Source organism: Truncatella angustata (genome assembly GCF_020726525.1).
Source record: "Truncatella angustata strain MPI-SDFR-AT-0073 chromosome Unknown BKA67scaffold_1, whole genome shotgun sequence".
NCBI lineage: Eukaryota > Fungi > Ascomycota > Sordariomycetes > Amphisphaeriales > Sporocadaceae > Truncatella > Truncatella angustata.
This window is the reverse complement of record NW_025763381.1, coordinates 4,716,160-4,738,017: the sequence shown is the minus strand read 5'-3', so window position 1 is coordinate 4,738,017 and position 21,858 is coordinate 4,716,160. Positions and strand designations below refer to the sequence as shown.

Sequence of the window (21,858 nt, the reverse complement as noted above, 5' to 3'; positions counted from 1 at the left end):
AAACCTCCTCTCCGTGTCATTGCTGAGGTATCCAGGACGCCGGCCAAAAACAGAAGACTAATGAAACGCACGAATCCTATTCGTAGCACATTACAATGTTGATAGATATATAGCCGAACCAAGCGGCCCGGTCGAAAGGATACTAAAATTTAGGTATCGTGAAGCAAGAGCTTTGTGCGTTGGGGTATAGTATATTTGGTAAATCAGGTATGGTGTTGAAGAATGCAGTCCTACTCCATTTCGGTGTCGCTCCCGTCGAGTTCTTCGAATTCTTCTAGATGGCCATATTTAGCTTTGTATAGCTCGAGAAGCCTCAGCTGCTTAGCAATGCCATCAAGGATCGCAGGCATTGGCGCTCGGAGATCGTCGAGCTGAGAGATTGGGCCGCGACCAGCGGCCAGATGTCTAACGGTCAAGGTTGTAACGCAGGTCTAGCATGCACAGTCAGTTACATCATCCAGGCATATGTCGATATATGGTATGCTTACCTCGATACGGCTCACTTGATGTTCCATAAAATTGAACAAGAACCGTTCGGTGACTTCTCCGCCACGCTGTTTCATTCTTTCCAGGAGCTCAGTCTCTGGTGGTTGCAGCCCCCTGCCGGTGACTTCCTCGAGGGTACTGCAAAGCATCTCGAGGCGTAATGACACTTTCCATAAAGACCATATCATCTCAGGATCGAATCCAAGTTCACTGCCGGGCTCAAGAACAGCAGGCTTGTCTACTGTTGTAGGGCGATCTTGGTTGTGGTGTTCGATACGACCAGCTAATGCATGTGGATATAATGCATAAACATACTCTGGGTTTTCAAGTCCCTTCAGTTTCTTCTCGCCCATTTCCTTGACCTCAAAACCTTGAGAGCTGAGCGACCGAAGCTCCCTACGAATCTGTGTCGCCGTAGAGTCTTCATCGAAAGTGTCTTCGGCAACCTTAGAGCCATTACGCTCGCTCTCTTGGTAGGTTTCGAGGCAGCGCTGAATCTCTGATATGAAATCGGCAGATACGGTGATTTGACCTCCGTCGGCAACAGCTGAAATACGGGAAGCTTTGTTGACCATGGGTCCAAAATAGTCCATTCGTCGTGTGACAGGGTCAATCTCAGCCACGGGCTCACCATAATGAATACCCATTCTTACAGAAAGACCTTTGAAAATTAGATTGCCCTCGTTGTCCATAACATCTTGGCAAGTAACTGAGTTTAGGATCTCTGCCGGCCATGGAACCTTGAGAAGCTCGGTCTGGATAGCAAAACACCACAATAGTGCTGAAGTCGCTGTTGGGAAGGAAACCATGAAAGCGTCGCCTTCCGTTTTGACTTCGTAACCGCCAATTCTTCGAAGCTGTCGTCGCATAACCTCGTTGTGTAGCTTGATGGCCGACCTCATAGCAGAAGGATACATCTCCCATAAGTTCGTTGAATTCTTGATGTCAGTGAAGACGATCGACGGCTTCTCTGTCGGAGCTGGAACTTCAGCCTCGAGCCGGTGCAGTGTGGAGTCTAGAACTTCTCCCTTTGCTTTTCTGCCCCGTTTGGCGGGGTACTGGAATTCATCTGGTACGCCAGAGGGGTACAGTGACATGCTCTGACCTCTATGCAGGCGTGCTGACCTTTCTTGACGGCGCTTAAGGTCAGATACACTAAGTAGCATGACCATGATTTTTCCAGATGCGCCGTAAGCCATAGCAAGGTCTCGCAGCTTCGACGACGCTCGCATAAGGTCACCTCGTTCCGATCGGGCAATGTCTACTGCAAGTCCAGGGGTAAGGTAGTCCCAAAGATCCTTGGTGGCAATCAAAATCGTTTCATCCTGCGGCGTGATATGGAGCTGCGTGACATGAGGTGCTGCTTGGACAGCAGGCATCAGGTCAACATAGCCAAAAGCACGCGATACCTCAAGCAAGTCGTTGAGTTTTCCTTGTCGGGACACCCAACCGCCAGCATCGCGGATGCGTTGACGTTCGGCGGGCTCAGCGGGATCATGCCGTCGCGTGAGCATCTTGTGGGATCCGTCGGACTGGATAAGTATCGCTTGACAATCGCCAACATTAGCCACGTAGAGCTCTTGGCCTTGTAGATAAGCGACAGTGGCGACGCCACCCGAGTTCAAATCCTCCTTGCTAAGGACTAGTGGAGCCGATGACCCACGATGAGCACCTTGCGGTCTGTCCTCGGTATGCGAGGACGCAATCGACACTAGATCTTTGTTGAGAGCGAGGAAGGCTCTACGAAGGGCGTCCTGAGGGGTTTCGTTCTGTCTTGTCTTTAGAGCTTTGAGCTCCAAAGCGAAGATATGGCCAAAGTTCTCATGAAGATATTTGGCAATCTTAGAGCCACCACTACTGAGAGCCTGACCATCGAACAAACCCAACAGAGTCTCCGAGTCCGAAGAGTTGAATCTGGGAACGACCAGATCGATTGTGGATAAGTGCTCATTTCTGCCAAGAGTATCTGCCATACCGTATGGTAAATGGCCAGCAAGAGAACCTGAAGTTCTCACACGTCGGTCTTCGCTCTGATCTGGGATGCTTGGCTGAGTAAGGGTAACATCCATCAACCCAAGAATGCGTAGTGTGGTTAAACGATAAAAATCAGTATACTGTTCTCGGTGTTGTGACGCCGTGCCAGTAAATCCAGTTTGCTTGATTTCTAATCGTTTGTTTCCGGATAAATTGAGATACCGCAATTGAGGGTTGAGATTCCAATTCCAATCGTAAGGAACATTCGAGATATTGTACTTCAATGCGTTGTTTCCACAGTCCAAAACAGCCAGCTTTTTGGCTCTCGAAATATCCGCGGGCAGATTGGTGAATTTGTTTCCGTTAATGTGGAGTATTTGTAATAAGCTGTACTCCTCGAGGTCATCGACGGGGAGACTTGTCAAATCATTTCCTGATAGGTAGAGCTCAACGAGCTGAGGCCAGCTCTTTATTGATCTTTGTGGCATATCGCTTATGTCGTTATAGGACAGATTTAGTACACGCAGTTCTCCCAAAAGTGTGACTTGGTCAAAGGCGTCGTCGTCAAGTTGATTGTCTGCAAGATACAAATTACGCAAGGAGCCAGCAAAAGTATTGGCTAACTTGCCAGACAGTCCGGAATCTTTCCTAGAAGTCATCGATGGAGTAACGGTAGTGCCGTTAGTGCTGCCAGTCGTACTTCTAGACATTACGGATGTTTTGCGGCCACCCTTGCCATAAACGGAAACGACGGAACTCTTTCTATCAGGCCCTCCAGGAACAGGAGACGGGCCAACGCTGAGTAATGTGCTTGATGCTTGGCTTGGTCGCCTTGTTCCGTCAGGAAGTAGATCCTCGGTGCTTGACGCCGTCGAAAGAAGTCCGGGCATTGGCTTGGTGTTATTCGACCCAAGCGTGTTCGGGTTTTCTCCAGGAACCTGGGGTGGACGGGATGCTGGCTTGGGAAAATCGCCCAACACGTTTGAGGACGCATTTAATGTTTCCAGTTTGTGAGCCCACCATAATTCCATCGGCAGTTTCCTCATATTGTTGCCTCTTACATCGAGGACTTTCAAGTCAGTCAGGCAGCCGATCTCTGGCGGGAGTTCACCGACTGAGTTGTTGGCAATACTGAAATGCTCCAGTCTTCGAAGATTGCCAATCTGATTGGGTAGCGAAACAAAGTAATTTTTATCCAAATTGAGTCTCTCCAGATTCAACATGTTGTTGAATGATCCATCAATGCTGGCAAGCTGAGCGTTAGACAAATTCAGGTTTTTCAGGGTCGGAACTGGCCCAACTATTTCAAACTTAGTGATTGGATTCGAATTAAGCTTCAAATTTCGCATAGAGTCGAAAGTTCCAATGAATTGCGAAATCTTATTGTGGTCGGCGGACAAAGTCTCAAGCTTTGGTAGCTCTGCAATGACGTCGATCGCCGTGAGTGTGTTGAACTTCAAATCAAGTTCGCGAAGATTGAAAAGATTGCTGAAAGTCGATGGCAATGCGCCGGCTAATCTGTTGTTTGTCATGACAAACTTTTCTAGGGTCCTCATTCTGCCAATTTCCTCAGGTAGTTCGGCAATGGAGTTGAAGCTGACATCTATGTCGACCAATCCCTCTAGATCACAGAGGAAAGGAGGGAATTTGTCAAGGAAGTTTGACGACACATTCAGCGAGCGCAGCGACTTAAAGGCACTGAAGTAATGTGGCAGGGTATTGAGCCGATTATTGGCCAGACTGAGCTTCAACAAGCCAGTCAGATTACCGAGTTCAGCATGTTCGAGCTCTTCTAAGCGGTTGTTGGACACATCAAGATATGTTAGACGGTTGGCTCTCCCGATGCTGATGGGCAGCTTGCGTGCCTCGTTGTTGGAAAATTTGATGTCCCTTAGCTGAGGACATGCTTGAATAAAATCTCTGGGCAAGTCCAATGATAGGTTCCGGGATAGATTAAGGGATATGATGTCGCTGGTCTTGGAATACAAACTAATAGGTATTGTAATCAGGTTGCGGCCAGATAAATCCACGTGATTGTACTTGGCGTTCCTAGTGAGTCCAAGTTCATTCCGAACAGCTGCATAGTCGTTGTCCCTGGCCGAGAGAAATAGAAAACGGCAAAGGTAACTATTGTCCTCTCTGCCGATGTCTTCAAGACGGTCCTTCTCCTCGTACCCGACTTGTTGCAAAAGCCGTTTCTGGATGAGGAGTGGTCGCTCAACAGTCGCCAAGACCCGTGCAAGGTCATGTTTCCTGAGGATCATATGGTAGTTCTCCAAGCCGTCTTGCACGTATGTCTTCTTAACGACATGAGACATGACCTCGGAGACTGTGGAGTCCAGGGGCAACTGGATAGTGGCAAAAGTGCCGTCGGCACGGAAGACCCGTATGCAATGTGCCGCTCTTTTTTCTTCTGGTCGTGGCAAAATGACGGACTCTTCGAGGTTCTCGGTGGAAGGAGCTTGTTCTTCCGCATTGCGTCGGACGGCCCAGCTGTCCGGTGCGGCCCATGCTCCATTGCCGGAATTGACCCTCTCGATCTCTGGTATCTTCTCAAGCCCCCCCTGGCTGCCATGTCCGAATGACCCGCCTTGCCTGCCCTGCGCGCCTTGCGCGCCTTGAGCACCTTGGGCAACTTGGGCAACTTGAGCAACTTGAGCACCTTGAGCCGCCTCCTGTGGGACAAATATAGCAGGGTCCATGGGCGTTAGGGGTGGGGGATGAGCCAGAATGCCTTCCATATTATTAAGATCCGTGTCGAGGTGAAACATCCTCCCAGCATCATTTCTATCTTTCGGGCCGATGTATTCGTCGTCCTCGTCGTATTTATTCGAGCGACCCTTCTTGGCGAAGGGGAATTTGTTGTTGAAAGTCGCCTGCCGCTGATTAGCAGGTCGCGGGCCTTGCATGTCTTGCGTCTGATCGATCGGAGGCAGGGGCTTGTTCATGTACGGGGACGTGTCTTTGCTGACGAGGTTTTGCCTAGACGAGTTGGGCGTCACAAGTGACTGCGAGGAAGTTGGCATTTCGCGAAGGCGGGATGGTTGGTCGTCTTTATGTTTACGATGGCGCAGCCGATCGAGAATGCCCCGTTTGCCATTATGTCCCGGTGAATCGGAGCCATCGACGGATGCGAGGCGAAGATTGTTCGCACTTGGCGTTGGACTCTGAGCTCGCCTGGCGCCGCCGGTGGCGACAGAGCCGCCGCGGTCCTTCATGATGTTGACACTCGATACGGAGTCTTCTCGGCTGACGACGGGTCTCAAGGATCGAGAATCCTCATTGCTGTTCTTGTGCCTGTGATGGTGACCTGGTAGGTGGACGATGGAGTGGGCTGACCGTGAGGAAGACGAGGTCTTGGGAGGCAGCGGGCCTGCATTATCCTGGTATCGCTCCTTGTCTGGACCAGCAAGTATGTCGCGAACAGGCGCCTCGCCGTATTTACCAATATCGTCAGCGTCTTGGTATAAGAATGGCACTACATCGCTGGAGGGCACTGGGGTCCTAGGTCGCGATGAGGATGGGGAAGCTTCGCGGGTGTGGTCAGTGGCATTTGAATAGTTCCTTTCCCTAGTGGGTCGATTAAATGAGTAGGAGCGCTGCTCTTTCACAGGCCCGCCCAAGGTCGTCGGCAGGCTCGTTTCGGACCCATCGCGACCAGGATATTCCTCCCCAAAGAAGCCTTGTAGCTTTTTAAATCCGCCTCTGGTGGTACTATTCTTTGAACCCTGGCTACTTGCAGTTGTGACGCTCGCCACTGACGGCCGTCTTTCATCGTTGAAGTAGGCTGCCGAGTCGGTACTTCCTGGCGTCTCCACTATCCTTGATTGATTGTTGTAGTTAGACCTGGAACTGGACCCAAAAGCTGGGGACAGCTGCGATGCGACAGAAAGAGCATCGCTGGAGTCATCAAAGAATGTTGTGCCAAAAGAACTCAAGGGCGCATTGTGCAATTGACCTGCACCTGTACCTGCACCTGCACCTGCGCCTGCGCCTGCACCTGGACTTGCACCTGCGCCAGTGTTGCCCGCCATCCAGGAAATCAATGGTTGCGTCGGCCCGGCGGACGGCGGCTCTTTCTGAATCTGTGGGATTCGACCGCCAGAAGGATCGAGGACGGCCAGGTCGCGCCGATAATTGGCGAGGTCGCTCATCCGGCGAGTGTCGTAGAGCAGCGAACTGCCCGAGGATGTGGTGGAAGCTGGTGACAGGATGCCGGCGCGTGCGGCATTGGCATTGGCATTGACATTGAAATTCGCATTCGATGACGGCGAGTTTTGAGACTCTTCGCTAGAGGGCGCCGGCCTAAACAAGGGCGGAAAAGCAGCCTCCCGTCAGTCAAAAAAGTAAGGTAGTAAAAAAAAAAATGATAAAATTGATTGATTGATTGATTGATTGATTAATTTCATTCATTCATTCAAGGAGAGAATGCGTGCATATGTTGCTAGCAAGCAAGTAAGCAGGCAGGCAGTCAAGCAGCCAAGCAGTCAAAGTAGGCAAGCAAACATTTGTCTGGCCAAAGCTTGCGCGAAGCTTCTTGACTGCTCCGGACCCAGAGTTCATACAGATAGCAAGCGTATCGTATGTGTCAAGGCAAATGCGCCCAACTGGCGCGGAAAGGGAAAAGGCGAGGCCAGGCAACGGGCGCCATGAGATGGCACCGCAATCCATTTCCCCTCCAAGAAAGCCTAGAGACAACTTTGCATCAAGGTTTCGGATGAAAACGCAAGAGCGCGACTAGCTCAATCATAATATGTGGTGCTCTGTTTTGCTCTGCTCTGCTTTGCTTTGCCTTGCTTTGCCTTACTCAACTCAACTGTCCAGTGCTCATGCTTATAATGTGGGAGTAGCAACCGGCCTCACTTGAGCGCATTGCCACCCACAAACGCGCATCCAATTCGATCACCATCCCGTTACGTCCAGAACACAAGAGATGTGGGAAATTATATTCATACCTCAGTTTCCCGTTTTCATTTGTCGTCCGGAGCGGCCTGGGCGCCGCCTTCTTACCAGGACCGGTGAAAGAAGCCGAGCGGCCTGGAGCGTTGGGTCTCACGGTGGCACTCGAATGTCCGCTGCTCGAGCTCGCGAACGAGCTGATGCGACCATGGCCGTCGTCCCTCGTCATTGTCGTCGCAGGTCCACGGCGGTGGTTTTAGTTATCGGTGGAGAGGCGCCATCAACATGAGATCGTCCGACTAATGTGAAGTCATCACCTTGTGCTCTGGGTTCGGTAGATGCTTTCTTTGCTGGTCGTCGCGTCGCGCCTCTTCTCGTCTCGTTTGGGTTGGGTTGGGTTGGGTTGGTCACAGATTGAGCTTGAGTCGGCCGAGTGTATGTACGGAGTAGATGATGCGTTTGTAGAGATGTGCGCTGTTTCGTGGGGTATGCGCTGCGTAGCTACTGTAGGGATATGGATATGTCCTCCAGGCCGGGTGTGGGAGTGTATTCTGGTCTGTCTGCCAATAAAGGTAGGCAAGGTAGTGTGACTAGGATGCTGCTGTTGTGATCGTGGAGGGCTTGCAAGATGGAGTGATACATACACCACATTACCCACTGCTACGCTCTACATCTGCACCATCTGTAGTGCCATTGGATCCAACCGACAGGGCAGAGAGGCCAAAGGCCACTGGTCTCGCCGTAGTGGCGGGAAGGACGTGCTAACAGTCGCGGGTGGGTACGTACGGCCCCCTACAGCCCAGCCCAGCCCAGCCCAGCGCATCGCATCGCATCGAATCGCATGTGTGGGCTGAGCCCGGATGGGATAAGGTATGTAGGCGCAGGCGCAGGCGCAGGCGCTTTGTCTACGGAGTACTGCGTACATGAGTGTATTCAGCGGGGGGACGTTATTAGGTCTGCCCCATGCCTTGGGACTCGGGCTTACAGCACACAAGGTCGCATAAAGCTTTTGTTATGGCTGACGCAAACCGCCATGAGCACAGTTGTCACTTCAAAGACTAATTTTATACCGCTGGCAAGAAAGAAGATAGAAGCGCACATGTAGCCGCAATTTGAACCAGGACCGCGGTGTCAAGTCGACAGAATGCCAGCATGGAATCAATCTACCCGCCATACAATAAGACAGCGCGACCTGTCTGAATCAACTTGACTTTTCTTCTGTTTCCCCTTTTATGACGAGCATTGGCAGGAACATCCCTTGAAACTATTTACTCATGATTGTGCGGTTGTTTTGCAGAGAGATTGACCATCTCTGCTCTGTCCTGTTCTATATAATTAGTGGTCTAGCACGATAGGATAGGATAGGTGAGTAACCCCAAAGCTGAAACAGATTTGATCAGAGCCAGAAACTGGGATTGCGTGGAGTGATAGCTCAAACATGCTGGAAGCCGTCACAATTGGTGGACAGGTAAACCTTAAAATCTTTTTCTTTCCGAAAATGAGTCAATTGGCCGGATGATGCATTTCTATTCTACGACCATATTCGTTATGTACATCTAGTAGTCGTCTAAACTTGAATCGTACGGCCCGCAACGAACTGGCTATGGTCTTGACAGAACCCAGAGCCTCATCATACACAAAGACGCCTCGACATGCTATACTATGCAATGGCCAGGAGCTGATCTCTGCACTTCTTTAGCTGCCGGAGCACAGAACCCACTGCAGCGGGGCGCCTGAGATTCAGGCAAGGGCACCCCTGAGCAAGGCGTTGCAAATTTGGCTCCAATGGGAGATGTATCCCCGCCGAGAGCCGCGTTCAGGCCGTCCTTGGCGAAAGTTGAAACAGTTTCGGGTTTGACAGTTCTCTCAAAGACCTTTTGGCAAATATTTTGTTCTCATTTTCTGGTTCAAATGTCGATCCCACGATGAGTCGCTTCTGCCGCTCTGAACCATAAATTCAGCGATGCAGATCAGCTCACTTCCCCGCGGTCATCGATCTTGGTCGATAAAGATCTAGTCTAGGTTACATAGTAAGCTTTGGTATGGAATTGCCTAACTAAAAGCGCCATTGCGCATCACGCGATTTCCAGTCGGGGGGAGCTAAGTTGACCCCCCCCCCCCCCCCCCCCCCCCCCCCTTTCCGGGGGTGTCACGGGTCTGCGCTTGCAGCTGTTCCTTTTGAGCCTCGACCGAGAGAGTATCTGCTCAACGAAATGGCTATGTTCATGACCATACACCCAAGAATCTGTGCATCTCCTGCCTAGGTATGGTTCAGAGAGAATTGGGCGTCTTATGTGACAGGCAGATGGCATATCAGTAAACAGGTCAGGACTTGAATACCCATGGTGCAAATGAACCAGATAATCATTATCACCCACCGTTACACTATCGTCAACACTAGCATGCAGGCTTTCGGTATCCTAAATAGGAAGTTTTGACAAGCTGGCCGCGCTTTGCCTTGGAAAACAGTATTCGAGTGCGACCCTGAGGACAATATATATGACAAAGGACTTCATTTGACGTGCGACTTATCATGAAGGGAATTCTGACCACAACATAACAGAGCCTGTGCATTATCTAGGGTGCGTTACTCCCTCGCGACAATTCTGATGGTTTTGCACCATGCGCAAATATATCAACACATCTGGCACACCGGCTAATTCTTTCCTATGTGACACTGACCTCGTTCAGAGACACTATAGTTCGTTTTTCTGCCTTGAGAGCTGGCTAAGCCCCAACTGCTGAGAAAATCGTTGATTCACTGACATATTTTCTTGGTTTTCCATCAATTTCGTGACCCGCAACAGATGAAATTATTCCAAAGTCGTTGCACCTAACAAGATTGCTCTGTCAAATGGACTTCTGGGTAGTCGGCATACATACCATAAAATTCATGTTATTTACTCGTAACATTCATCTAAAGATAACTTTTGATGTTTCAGATTGTAATTTGATTCACGTTACGCTTGCACATATGCATCCTGCAACATGACCACCAGGATAGTGCCTCCCTTGGCTGCAGTATGAGATAGAGCTAAAGTGACCAAAGCAAATGGAGCTCTTTATAGTCTATACATTATGCTTGCTGAATCTCGCTTACCGAAAGCTTTCAACAGTGCGCCCGCTAGTTCGTTCAGTGCTCCTCTTCATCCGACACAACGTCCCTCATCTCCTCATGTACGAGCTCACCTACATCGCTGCTCTCAGACATGATGTTGCGTGCTCCTTCTTCGCTGACATTCATGTCCTCCATGATCAGGTGGACGGCCAACTCAGGGACTAGTACAGCCTGAACATACCCCGAATATCCTCTTGATGATACCAAGCGATCTTCAATAGTTCTCCTCCGCAACGTATCCGAAAACGTCCTCATAATGTAGTCAGTCATTACTCGTAGACCTCTTGGCCCATAGTAACCCGGTATCAGATTCTCTTCTGCCTTAAGCAGTGTTCTACTTTCACCGGCTTCGACCTTTCCACCTAGCACTGCGGCATAGTACGAGGGTTGCTCACCCTCCAGAATGCGCTTGAGCAACTTATCATATTTCTCGAATCGCGGTTCCAGCGTATTCCAATCGACCTTGGGATAGCCTTTCATCTTTCGCGTGCCTTCTGCCTCTTTCCGCCTGTGCAATCTACAAAACGTGGTCTGCTTCTTGACATTCATCCTGCCTTTTGCCGTGAACTCTTTGAGTAGTTTCGGGTCGACCAGCTCATGGCACATGGGACATCGCGGGTCTTTGGGAAACATAGCATCGTCCAAGGAGCTAAGACCCGAATCGGGGTCATTGCCAAATTCGTGTTCCACTTGCTGTGTGCTTGGCATGGGTTTGGAGACGTCGTCTGAAAGGTCCCTGAGGTCTTCTATACTGTCCAGGAAATGGCTTTTGAATTCCCCTACTGGCGATGTTGCTCTCCGGAAGTCGTCTTCTCGTAGAGCTTTGCTATTCTTACGTTGCTGTATGTCATCTTGTTTTCCTTTAGAGGACCGCCGTGTGTGAGGGGAGTTGTCAGTGAAGTCCAAGTCTGGCAGCGTCAAGCCCATGTATGCTTTCCCTGGCGAACCGTTGAGGGCTGTCGTCCTAGCGGGTCTACGCTTCACAGGACTACTTAGGAGTGATGAGTCTATCGCGTTGTCCTTGAAAGTTGTGCTTGCCCTTCTCCTTACAGGGCTAGGGCTGTCAATGGTCGGAGGCTTGTGGAACTGACCCCGGGGTGGAGAAGTATCACGGGAGTTCAAAGGCTTTTTGGTAGGCTTATGTGCCGGCTTTTGAGATGCTTTGCCACTAAAGGTCCTCTTCAGCTTCTTCGAGGACGTCTTCGTGAAGCCTAGGTCTGAGTCCATCAAGTGTTTCCCCAACATCTTATCAGCCGATCGCTTTGACCCCGCGGAGCTCGGCTGCACATTTTCTTGCGGTTCTTCTTTTGCTTCCTCCTCCTTTTGCGAAAGCTCCTTGCTGGGCGTGGAAATTCTCCTGCGCGCAGATGATGGAGGATTCAGTTTGGACTCCGGCCCAAAATATGGCTTGATATCCGTAGTACTTTTTCTGTTCCTTTCAGCGTCCGAGTCCGAAGAGTCTCTGCAACGTAATGCTTCATAGTCATCATTATCCTCATCACTCGACACGGGTGGTGCGTCGATGGCCGCAGGCTCCTTGAATTTTGAGTTGGTATGCACCGCCATACTTCTGTCCGAAGCCGCTTCGTCTTCGCTGCGTCCTCTGATGATAGCCAAGAGTCTAGGTGGACGCTGTAGTTTGGACAGCCCCAGGGTGCGTTTCTTATCAGCCATTGCACCTTCCGGGTTGGTTGATCGAGTTGGTTTTGCGTAAATGCCACCAGCACCATGCAATGTGCGAAGTGACTAGTCTTTATCAATATCGCGCATACACTGCAATGACCTCAGCACGCCCTTTTTTTTCCTTTCCTTCTTTCTCTCTTTTCTTTGACGTTGCTATGTGAATAAGTAACGAATCTATGACCACGTAGTAAATTTTCACGTACGACTCAATTTTGTCGTTGCATTGGATGCGTTGTGACGTCCTTTGAGCACAAATAATTGCTCACACCTTAACCTGCGGTCTCTTCTGGGCACAGTTTTATAAAGATTTAGAAAGGGAACTGTCCGTGATGACTCATATGTAACTTTGACAAGAAGCCTTCAGTTTAGAGGTTCTCATCAGCAAAGAAGTGACACCAATGAGCAGATATGACATAAGCGGAGAAAGATAAATGGGAGACACGATTGAGATTGGTCGTCGAAGGGATGGCCGGCCCGATCTTCCAATTTGGAGTCTTTGCTCTTAACTATGTAGATATGCTTATGAGCCGCCGTAATCTGCAATGCAATAATTAATGACATGAGACGCGTCTGAATGGACCCGTCGGCACGCGTCGGCGCCTTTAGCAGCACAAGCCACTCCAATTTGGAGCTACCCCTGCATCTAACAAAGACAACAAGGAACATTGAATAACCATTTACGAACAACGCCGATAATTGCATGATCCGGTGAAGCTCACTTTGTGTCAGGCGGCAATTCGAAGGAATCCGGTTCAAACATGGCGCTGAATCGGAAATACTCAGCTCTCCCAGATCTGGTTCGTCCCGCAAGCCTCAGGAGCTTCCCTTAGCATTGTGGACTAACAATTTCCAGGACACTGCTCCGGATATCTATGAGACTCCAGATCTCACCGATGACAACTCTACTGTGCCAGTCAGTTATTCTCAAGAAATCAGCTCACGGAATCAGCATTAACCAAAGCGTAGACAGCCACGGCGCAGTCCGACTTCGACTTCGACGACGAAGATGACGATTCTCCTGGCATCTCGCGCTCAAAACTAAGAGTCGATGAGGCACGATCACGCTTTTTACCTGCCAAAGTAGACGCAAGCCAAGCAGACTTCTCGGACCGCCTCGATGGCAAGCGAAAATCGTACAGGGCTTCCAGCAGGAGGCAAAGGGTCTTGGAGGATGGTACTACGCAAATTGGTGATCTTAGTGACGAAGAGGATGGTGAAGACCTACAGCGCAAGATCGCCCGACTAAAGCGCGAGGTCGAAGAGGCCAAGGACGAATATGCTAAACGAAATGCCGAGTCATCGGGAGCAAGTGTAATGCTGAGCGAAGACTTCACTTCTTTAAGTGAGGCACTGGATGAAATGACAGTCGTCCCCAGAAACAGAACCACGACTAGGCCTGCCCCCAGAATCCCGGCTGCCAACGGCTCCGATGATCGTCTTGATCTAGTCGATAACGCCACTTATACAGTCACATACGCCCCGGAATACGAGCAAAGCCACGCTCTAGCGAAAGCAGTAGATTTTGACCATCGGCTGGTACAGATCGAGACAGCAATTGGAGTAACTGCAGCAGCCATGCCAGGTTTGGACGGAGATCGACTGCCCCGGGCTGTTGTCCCAACTCTGGATCACCTACAGAAACAACTTACTGTCCTTGCCGAAGCATCTACATCATCGCTCGACAGCATCAGTCGCCGCGTGAGGGAATTGACTAAAGATGCCGAACAATTGGAAAAGGCAAGGAAAGCTGCAAAGGCTGCCCAGGAATCGCTGGAAGCGTCAGGAGTCCAGGACTCTGAGCCTTCTGACGAGCAAACGGCGAAGATCAATGCACTTTATGGAACACTGCCAGCTATCGAAAGCCTGGCACCTCTATTGCCGCCTTTACTGGATCGACTGCGTTCCCTAAGGACTTTACATGAAAACGCTGCTACGGCCAGTGAGGCTCTGGACCACATCGAGAGAAACCAGAGTGAGATGGCTACAGACATTAACCAGTGGAGGCAAGGCCTCATGAATATCGAAGGCGCGATGAAGGAAAGTGACCAGTCCATGGAAACCAACAAGAGTGTGATTGAACAATGGGTTCAGGAGCTGGAGGCAAGAATAGCCAAACTGACCTAGGACCCTGGAGCGCCTGGATCGTAGTGGTGATGTTTAATGTTCTAATACCCCAAAATCGAATCTCTAATGCTGCAAAAACTTACTTATCTACTTACCATCACTTCTAATCCTGTCATTGGATTTGTTCCATATGCCGGCCCTAACCTTCTGCACTCGCTTGATGTCAAGAACAAAAAAAGATCTTTGCCTGCCGACTTGCTCAATACCCATGCTTTACAAAGTCCGTCAACGACGGTAATTGGTTGAAAACATATGCGGCACCGTCCGTGCTTTGAAAGCTGCTGTTGCGCCTTGCTATTCTAATAACTTTCTGGCAATCATAACCGGAAGGATTCTGCCAAGCTACTCAGCCTCTCCTGTTTGACTATGAAACTGGGAACCAAAAGGCGACAAGCGCCAAGTGAACGGAAAATTGGCTGCGCAGATGCCATCTGCCATTCGCAACATCAACATTCGGAGATGTGGGTGTCCGTTACCGCGCGCAATACCGCTCCTCCTGCCGGGGTCTCGTCCGTTTCTCACGTGGTAATTTTGTGATTTCTGGGAGAACGTCTGCGTTCCTTGTTTTCCGTCGTGTCTATGCACACGATTGCTATTGATTTACGCATCATTAAGCCTGCCTCATCGTTTCATCATCAGAAGGAATCGCAGCAACGGACATGTTATCCTCTATAGCGGTGCCGTCATCGTGCTTCACGCAAACCTGGGTCACGACTCCGCCAGGCGATTACAACCCAGGGCTTATCATCGGTAATCCCTACGACACGGGATGTTTCCCTGTGGCATACGGCGCAACAGTCTCGCCAGCTCAGTGCCCGAACGGTTATTCCAGCGCGTGTGCACCGACAAGCATATTGATCCCAGGCGAGACAGTATACGACTGCTGTCCCAAGTATGTATCTGCTCTCTGCTACCCAATAACTGCTAACCAAGGATCTCTCGTGTAGTGGTTATTCGTGTGATGGCGGATTTTTCAAGTGTACCAGTGCAATTGGACGCAACATAACCATGACAGTAACGGATGTGAACAGCGCGCAGAAACCAACTCTCGTGACTAGCGTCACGAACGGTATGAATGCGCATTCTATACGAGTACGATTCGCGAGTTCAGATTTGGAAAGCACGACTACTTCTTCGGGTTCAAATACAGCGATACCAAGTTCTACGGCCACCTTACCTAGTTCAACGTCGAGCTATACATCGTCGCCACAAAGTAGCCCAACGGCGAGCGGAGACCTGTCTACAGGGGCCAAAGCAGGGATAGGTGTTGGTGTCGCTCTGGGGGCGCTTTTGCTTTTCGGACTCGTGTGGTTTATATTCAAAAGGAGAAGCAAAAACACCAAGAATGCGGTAGAACTGGAAAACAGCCCTTATAATCGACCAACACCCTCGCCGCGAAAGTATCCGAGTGAGCTAAGCAGTGCAGGGCCTCATGTGGTGCATGAAATGGACAGTCCACGTCAAAGGTTTGAATTGCCTTCATCAACGCCGCTGATGAAGTAGATAATGCTGTTCCCTGGACAGGCATCATTGTAGACTACTGTAATGGACAAATAGCACAACAATATTTGAGACAGTCGGCATGCCTCATCAGTAGTTACCACCCTTAGATTCGGTGAAGTGAGTTACCATTGACCGATGGGCAGACTTAAAAGGTGCTTAGAAACTCTGTGGTGGAACTCCTCTGCAGGGCGAGTTAATCGTCAGTTTTTCTGAATCTCGCTGGGGAGAGTCGTTAGTTATAAGACGTGATGTCTCATGCTATTTACTCACCACGCTCAGATCAAACTATTCTTAGCGGAGCGCTCAGTTCTTGGGGCGCATGTCCTGACCCACAGCTGACTGCCAGCCGCCAGCTGGAGTCATATCTGCACGCTACGATTGGCGGGGCATTTTTTCGCACCTTCCGCACGAAATTCTGGTGAATGCAAAAATACCTAGCTGCAATTCGCCTGGTCTACCCACTTCCCAATTCGCGATATCCTCAACCTTGACGACTCTCTCGCGCAGACCAGCCTCCGACATATACACATTCCCTCCGAATTCGTCTTCGATCACACATCTCTATCGACAAGATGGATTCCGCTAAGCAGCCCGTCAAGCTCGTCAAGGTCACCCGTGTCCTTGGCCGTACCGGTACGAAACCACAGATCCACGCGCAATGATGGGATTTTTCTTGGGGCGCGCGAGGAAAGGAGGACTGCCAGCTGACGATGTTACCAGGTTCCCGTGGTGGTGTCACCCAGGTCCGCGTCGAGTTCATGGACGACCAGACCCGTTCTATCATCCGTAACGTCAAGGGACCAGGTACGATTTGATTTCCTGCGGTTGAATTCACGAACACACCAACCGAACTCCGCCTTGTCGAAATATACTATTTGGAGGGATCATAACACTAACTTTGTGCGATTTCATAGTCCGTGAGGACGACATCCTGTGCCTTCTCGAGTCCGAGCGTGAGGCCAGAAGACTCCGATAAACCAGGAAACGAGTTGCTGGATTCTGAAGGGATGATGGATGACGATGGCGATGAGCGGCGTTGGAGACATGGCACAATAAGCATTTGGTCAACAGGCTTCGGAAAATACTGTCACAACATCATGACAGAAGGGCTATCGTACTGCGCATTCGGATTTCTCTTATGCTAGAGGAGTCACTTGGGCTTGGGAAATTCTGCTGTTTTAATGCCAGAAGGTTTCACACCCCAAGCCCACCCATCCTTTGCGCGGTGATATTGTTTCGACGTGTTTTATACGGCCTCTGTCGCTAGCCTCAAACGAAAAGCATTTGGCCCGTCATTCTTGTCTTCAACATCGAGGAAGCAATCCGCTACTAACTTGACCAAGCGTGTTACACTGTCTCGGAGCCCACCCAAGTTTTGCATTGTGGGTCACCTGACTTGACTTTATCTAGCTATCATTTCTACATTTTCTTCAAGTTTTCTCCAACAACTCTCTTCCACTTCTCAACTTCGTTTGAGAGAATCACATCACAATACAACAGCTACTGCTCTGGTAAGTCACTTCTCACTTCTCGCTTCCTCTGTTGCTATGATGTAATTAAAAGCATGTATTACCTGATCACATGATGTATCATTTATCACCAAGATCTCTGACGCAACCCCTCTCAAACTGACAGTTTTTGCACTCTCATCATGAAGCAACAAGCTAACAGTCAATCTTTCTAGTACACGCAATTATTTATTTATTAACTTTTTGCACAAAGCACACATAATGGTGCCCAAGCCCCCACTGGGACACTTCAACGTCCTGTACTTCGCAAGTGCCGAAACCTTCACAGCCAAAAACCTTGAAGCTTTCCCAGCGCCGTTGCCCGTCAGTAAACTCTTTGATACCTTGGAAGAGAAATATAAGGGCATCAAGGCAAAAGTTCTTGAATCCTCCCTTGTGACTGTCAATCTTGAATATGTCGACTTTCCCACAAATTCCGAAGATCCCAACCAGGTCGTGATCAAAGAAGGCGATGAAGTTGCAATTATTCCTCCAGTTAGCTCTGGCTGAACCCTAACACTTATCGTAATGATCTCAATAAACATTTGGTTGATTTTGCTTGCATTGTGCGATTGTTTGGTCCCATTAGGACAGCAGCGGTGCCGCTTCATTGCGTGCATCATTTTCAACGTCGCATCTGGCACCATTCTTCGCACCCTTCGTAGCGCCCACAATTTTGTTCAATATCTCCTGTGCCATGTCCCTATACCTCTGGAGCCCACCTGTCCTCGTGAACCGAACAATCTTGTTCACCACCAAAACCAATATGAACAGGAGCGAAAGGAACGCCACAGTCCCTACAATGCTCACGATCGACGTGAGCGTTGTAATAGTCGACACGTGACACCCAAGAGGCCGTGTCCGGATCTCCCACCGCTCCGCCCAGTGTGGGCATGTGTCATCGCCATCCCAGGCTGGCTTCAAAAAATGCAGATTATAAGGGTTGGGGACGCAAGTCCAAGACTGGAGTGGGCGTTATCAGCGCTGCGGTTTTGGTATGCCTCCATGACCAACGAAACTCATCGCCTTAAGATGCATGACTGGGCGGAGTATACAAGCGAAACGAGTTGCTCTCTTTCTCTTCTCTCCCCTCCTCTCCTTATTGTTCTTCCTTCCGGACCAAAAAAAAAAAAAAAAAAAAAAAAAAAAAGAAGAAGAAGAAAAAAAGAAAGAAAAAATAAAATTGGAAAATAAATTGAGGCCTTGACAGATAGCCTCACGGGAGAAGGGATTTCAACGTACGAGTGGACACCAACTACAATCCTTTTCCTTGCTTAAGCAATCACCGCAGTTCTGCAGCCTCCAACACCGCTGGAAGTTCGGATTTTTTTCGTGTGATAGTGTCCATTCTGACATGGTCTGGTTCATGGTAACTAAGTCCCCGAATATGCTGACAGGCTGCTCGGTTATCGCAAAAACCTCAACATCCTGCATTTGAAGCAATTAATATCTGGAGTTCTTTTTGGAGGGAGCGGGAGGGGAGGCCGAGCGTGGGGCGGTTTCTAGGAAACTTTGGGTGCGGGACAAATACTATCCTGGGTGTAAAAATCTACCATACAAATTGTCACACATACTTCATGTTGATTGCACAATTGTGACACGCCGCCAATAGCGGATGAGTTACGACCGATCACTACGCAAACTCGTCGACATAGAACAGAGTTCTCGAATTTCTATATGCACTTAATTTCTCGAGTAAATTGTCCTAATGCCTCTATTCCAGCTACAAATATCTGAATAGTGCGTCGCTTGATGTGAACGCGATTGTCAGTACTCTCGCTATGCTGTCCTGAGTAAAGGCGAAAGCAACTCTAGATGAATTCTGACGGGGGACACATGCTCATATATATTTCCAATGAGTCACCAGATGTCCTCAGAGATTGTGCGCATAGGCCTTGGTGCCCCAGCTTTCGCCAATGCTGCGGCCGTCCACAGGTCTTTGGGTAGGCTCTGTTGCTAAGTAAAACGTTGAACGACCTCGAGTAATCGGCTCGCTGTTCTGCCAAGTTCCAGATGCTACAGTCTAGGCAACATTGCTGAGCTGCAATAATCTGTCGCCAGCCTTATGATTTGCGTAATCATAGGCCTTGGAGCCAGGAGGAAAAGTGCCATTGGCTGCCCAGAGATCAATCAGTGGTTGCATTGGTTCAAGCTCTTGAGGCTTTAGCATGTCCAATGCGCAAGCCGTAAGCACGAAGTGGGAGAAGCAACTGTTCAGCTGTTTCTCAAGGTTCAGGTGGTAGAAGGGATCGACAAAATGGGCCCAGTAAAGATGAGCATAGACCCGAAACATTTGTCGGAAAATGGTCTGGCAGACCTCCAGGAAGTTCTCGGGGAATCCGCTTCTCTTCCCAACCCAGTCACGGTCCCCAGGACTGCTCAACTGTGAGAGAGGGGACGTTGTAATCTGGGGGTTGTGGGCGAAGGAAACGCCGTTGGAATCTGTTGTGAAGATGTTTCCATCATCGATCTTGCCGGAAATCCAACGTTGCATCAGAGTGATATATTCGTAAGCAGGAAGCTCGACGGGCTCTTTCTTGAAGTTGAGCCAGGTAAAGGAATGGTTCCTAGGGAAAGTTAGCGGTGAAAAGCACAGGTTCCATCACCAGCTTCGACTCACGCCCCAGCAGACATCCTCGGGCAAGTTGTAGCATTGCAAATAGTGTTGCCGTCCTCCTCTTTCTCATGTATGACTCGCACAAAATGCCATAGATTGCGATAGTGCTCGACGACTAAGATAATAATCAGCCCTGAGTTCAGTATCGGGAACGAGGCAGTTTCCATACCTTGGTGAGCGATCCATTCTCCTTGATCGACGGTCTTCGGCCTTGCACTCAAAGTCATGAAGTTACCCTTGACAATGTGCTTGGCGTACGAAGGGTTCAACCACAGAGGATATGGCCGAGGGAGATGGTACGAGTTGAGAACTGCGTCGCCACTCGACCCGGAGGAGGCCAACGCGGAATCGTCCATAGCTAAGGATGGTGAGCTTGGAAGCGGAGGAATCTTTGGAGCTGCAAGACTGCTAGATGATTGGCTGCCTTGATGAGAGGCAGTGGTAGGAGAGCTAGGTTGGCCACTGCTGGTTGTAACCGGGCTCTTCTGACCTGGGGCTTTAGCCGCCGTCCCTCTAAAGCGGGCGTTACTACACGATATATATCAGCATGTGGTTTTTTTTTTTTTTTTGGCGTGCGTATTAAAAAGTGTCTCATATAGGTATAGAAAACACAACCAAATTAAGAAGGTCGCTTGACTCCATCGATTGGCAAAATTGTGTAGCATCTTGTACACTTTGACTGTCTGTAGCACGTTTGCCTGGCACGACATGCCAAAGAGAGCTTCTCATGAGACCAGTCTGGTAGGCCCGGGACATTCAGAAGATATTTGCTGCGTACCACTGCAAGGGCACAGATATTGTCTGGACTGGCTGATATTATCAGTGGCAATTGAGGTTTCGTAAAGCTGACCAGATGCGCGGGAATTACTGAGAGTTTTCAACTCTACCGTGCGGTCGAGATGTCCAGATCCAAAATAGATATGCAGGTAGAAGTAGCACAGCACGTAGTTGCTGTCGCCTATCATCCCTTGACCGCACCAATAACTTCTTTCATTCCCACTATAAATACACACCAACTACCCCGCTATGGTCGGCAGAGTTAACCCCCAATACTTGGAGAGCAATTCTGATGGTATCAGAGACAGAAATCCAGAGCGGTCTCGGCTGCAGTTGCAGAGTGTATGCATCGGGTCCAAAGTCGGTGGCGAGCCTCACTTGAAGCCTAACGCAGCATCACCCGTTGCCGAGTTGCATGAGCATAAGGATGAGCGACTGGCATCACCTGACTGGCAAATCTCATGCAGATTATAAAGAAAGAATTGTGAAACAGTATGATGCTTACATTCCCGAGAAAAGGTTCGACATGGTCGCAAGTATGGGCGCACGAGGCCAGATGCACGCTGAGCGAGGGGCTAACGAGGCAAGACCGGTACGAGATTGGTGAAGGCTTTGAACACGGCGACAGGCTGGATATATCACCACCTCGCCGATTACTCAAGTCAGGGATTTACAAGAGGCAGTCGAAAGAGGCGACGAGTAGTTGACAGGGTGAACAGAATGTGATATTGCGAGTCCGAGGCGATCTTGAAAGCTCAAACGTCAGGGTGAAGAGGGAAAGGAGGTATCAACAAAGCCGCTAACTGCTTTGGTCCACATGGTGCACGAGCCAGGGGTTATTTGAAGCAGAGAATCAGTGCCCGAACCTGCCAAAAAGGACAATTACTAGTCACATAAAATACAGGTCTAGACATGCTTGCCGTTCAAACAGCCGTTGCAATGGATACGGACCAAGTCCACCGTCATAGACACCCTTAACGATAGTCTCATGTTCCCTCAGGCTCTACGTTCCCCAAAGAGACCTAGAGACCCTTGTATGGAATATCCCCGGTTCTGGGAGCGGCTGGGCCACTAACTTGGCCGCTAAAAGCCCAGACCACAACGATTCCAGCGAGGCTGCTCTCTGAATCTCAGCCTTTTCCAGCTGCCAAGGCCTCCAGATTTGGACC

The 21,858-nt window shown here is 49.7% G+C and overlaps 10 protein-coding genes across 10 annotated transcripts; 5 read left to right on the top strand and 5 right to left on the bottom strand.

Moving 5' to 3' along the window:
* Window positions 1-230: 230 nt before the first annotated feature.
* BKA67DRAFT_589848 (adenylate cyclase, ACY) lies at window positions 231-6,614 on the bottom strand (the record flags this gene model as incomplete). The annotated part of the gene is made up of 4 exons (XM_046104514.1): window positions 231-431; window positions 489-5,002; window positions 5,123-6,418; window positions 6,560-6,614. The coding sequence occupies 4 exons, from the start codon at window positions 6,612-6,614 to the stop codon at window positions 231-233; spliced, it is 6,066 nt and encodes a 2,021-aa protein (XP_045964464.1).
* Window positions 6,615-7,257: 643 nt separating this feature from the next.
* Window positions 7,258-8,005, top strand: BKA67DRAFT_48280 (uncharacterized protein). Its single transcript, XM_046096915.1, has 2 exons — window positions 7,258-7,589; window positions 7,670-8,005. Exons 1-2 carry the CDS (start codon window positions 7,394-7,396, stop codon window positions 7,807-7,809), a joined length of 336 nt encoding a protein of 111 aa, XP_045964463.1. The 5' UTR covers window positions 7,258-7,393; the 3' UTR covers window positions 7,810-8,005.
* Window positions 8,006-10,492: 2,487 nt separating this feature from the next.
* On the bottom strand, window positions 10,493-12,151 carry BKA67DRAFT_653518 (RTC4-like domain-containing protein; the record flags this gene model as incomplete). The annotated part of the gene is made up of 1 exon (XM_046106384.1): window positions 10,493-12,151. One exon carries the CDS (start codon window positions 12,149-12,151, stop codon window positions 10,493-10,495), a length of 1,659 nt encoding a protein of 552 aa, XP_045964462.1.
* A 218-nt stretch (window positions 12,152-12,369) lies between these two features.
* On the bottom strand, window positions 12,370-13,002 carry BKA67DRAFT_47952 (uncharacterized protein). The gene has a single exon (XM_046096913.1). The coding sequence runs from the start codon at window positions 12,860-12,862 to the stop codon at window positions 12,539-12,541; it is 324 nt and encodes a 107-aa protein (XP_045964461.1). The 5' UTR covers window positions 12,863-13,002; the 3' UTR covers window positions 12,370-12,538.
* Window positions 12,707-14,669, top strand: BKA67DRAFT_48172 (Dynamitin-domain-containing protein). Its single transcript, XM_046096914.1, has 3 exons — window positions 12,707-12,957; window positions 13,014-13,073; window positions 13,127-14,669. Exons 1-3 carry the CDS (start codon window positions 12,919-12,921, stop codon window positions 14,282-14,284), a joined length of 1,257 nt encoding a protein of 418 aa, XP_045964460.1. The 5' UTR covers window positions 12,707-12,918; the 3' UTR covers window positions 14,285-14,669.
* Window positions 14,670-14,943: 274 nt separating this feature from the next.
* On the top strand, window positions 14,944-15,787 carry BKA67DRAFT_530432 (uncharacterized protein; the record flags this gene model as incomplete). The annotated part of the gene is made up of 2 exons (XM_046099237.1): window positions 14,944-15,176; window positions 15,232-15,787. 2 exons carry the CDS (start codon window positions 14,944-14,946, stop codon window positions 15,785-15,787), a joined length of 789 nt encoding a protein of 262 aa, XP_045964459.1.
* Window positions 15,788-16,359: 572 nt separating this feature from the next.
* On the top strand, window positions 16,360-16,763 carry BKA67DRAFT_510072 (ribosomal protein S28e; the record flags this gene model as incomplete). Its single annotated transcript, XM_046097297.1, has 3 exons — window positions 16,360-16,420; window positions 16,508-16,591; window positions 16,702-16,763. 3 exons carry the CDS (start codon window positions 16,360-16,362, stop codon window positions 16,761-16,763), a joined length of 207 nt encoding a protein of 68 aa, XP_045964458.1.
* A 754-nt stretch (window positions 16,764-17,517) lies between these two features.
* Window positions 17,518-18,139, top strand: BKA67DRAFT_653515 (uncharacterized protein; the record flags this gene model as incomplete). Its single annotated transcript, XM_046106383.1, has 2 exons — window positions 17,518-17,790; window positions 17,885-18,139. 2 exons carry the CDS (start codon window positions 17,518-17,520, stop codon window positions 18,137-18,139), a joined length of 528 nt encoding a protein of 175 aa, XP_045964457.1.
* Window positions 18,140-18,416: 277 nt separating this feature from the next.
* Window positions 18,417-18,867, bottom strand: BKA67DRAFT_547631 (uncharacterized protein). The gene has a single exon (XM_046101465.1). The coding sequence runs from the start codon at window positions 18,727-18,729 to the stop codon at window positions 18,529-18,531; it is 201 nt and encodes a 66-aa protein (XP_045964456.1). The 5' UTR covers window positions 18,730-18,867; the 3' UTR covers window positions 18,417-18,528.
* On the bottom strand, window positions 18,863-21,606 carry BKA67DRAFT_547627 (Mob1/phocein). Its single transcript, XM_046101464.1, has 4 exons — window positions 21,195-21,606; window positions 20,082-20,440; window positions 19,916-20,027; window positions 18,863-19,862 (listed from the first exon to the last, which is right to left on the bottom strand). Exons 1-4 carry the CDS (start codon window positions 21,215-21,217, stop codon window positions 19,319-19,321), a joined length of 1,038 nt encoding a protein of 345 aa, XP_045964455.1. The 5' UTR covers window positions 21,218-21,606; the 3' UTR covers window positions 18,863-19,318.
* Between the last annotated feature and the right edge of the window lie 252 nt (window positions 21,607-21,858).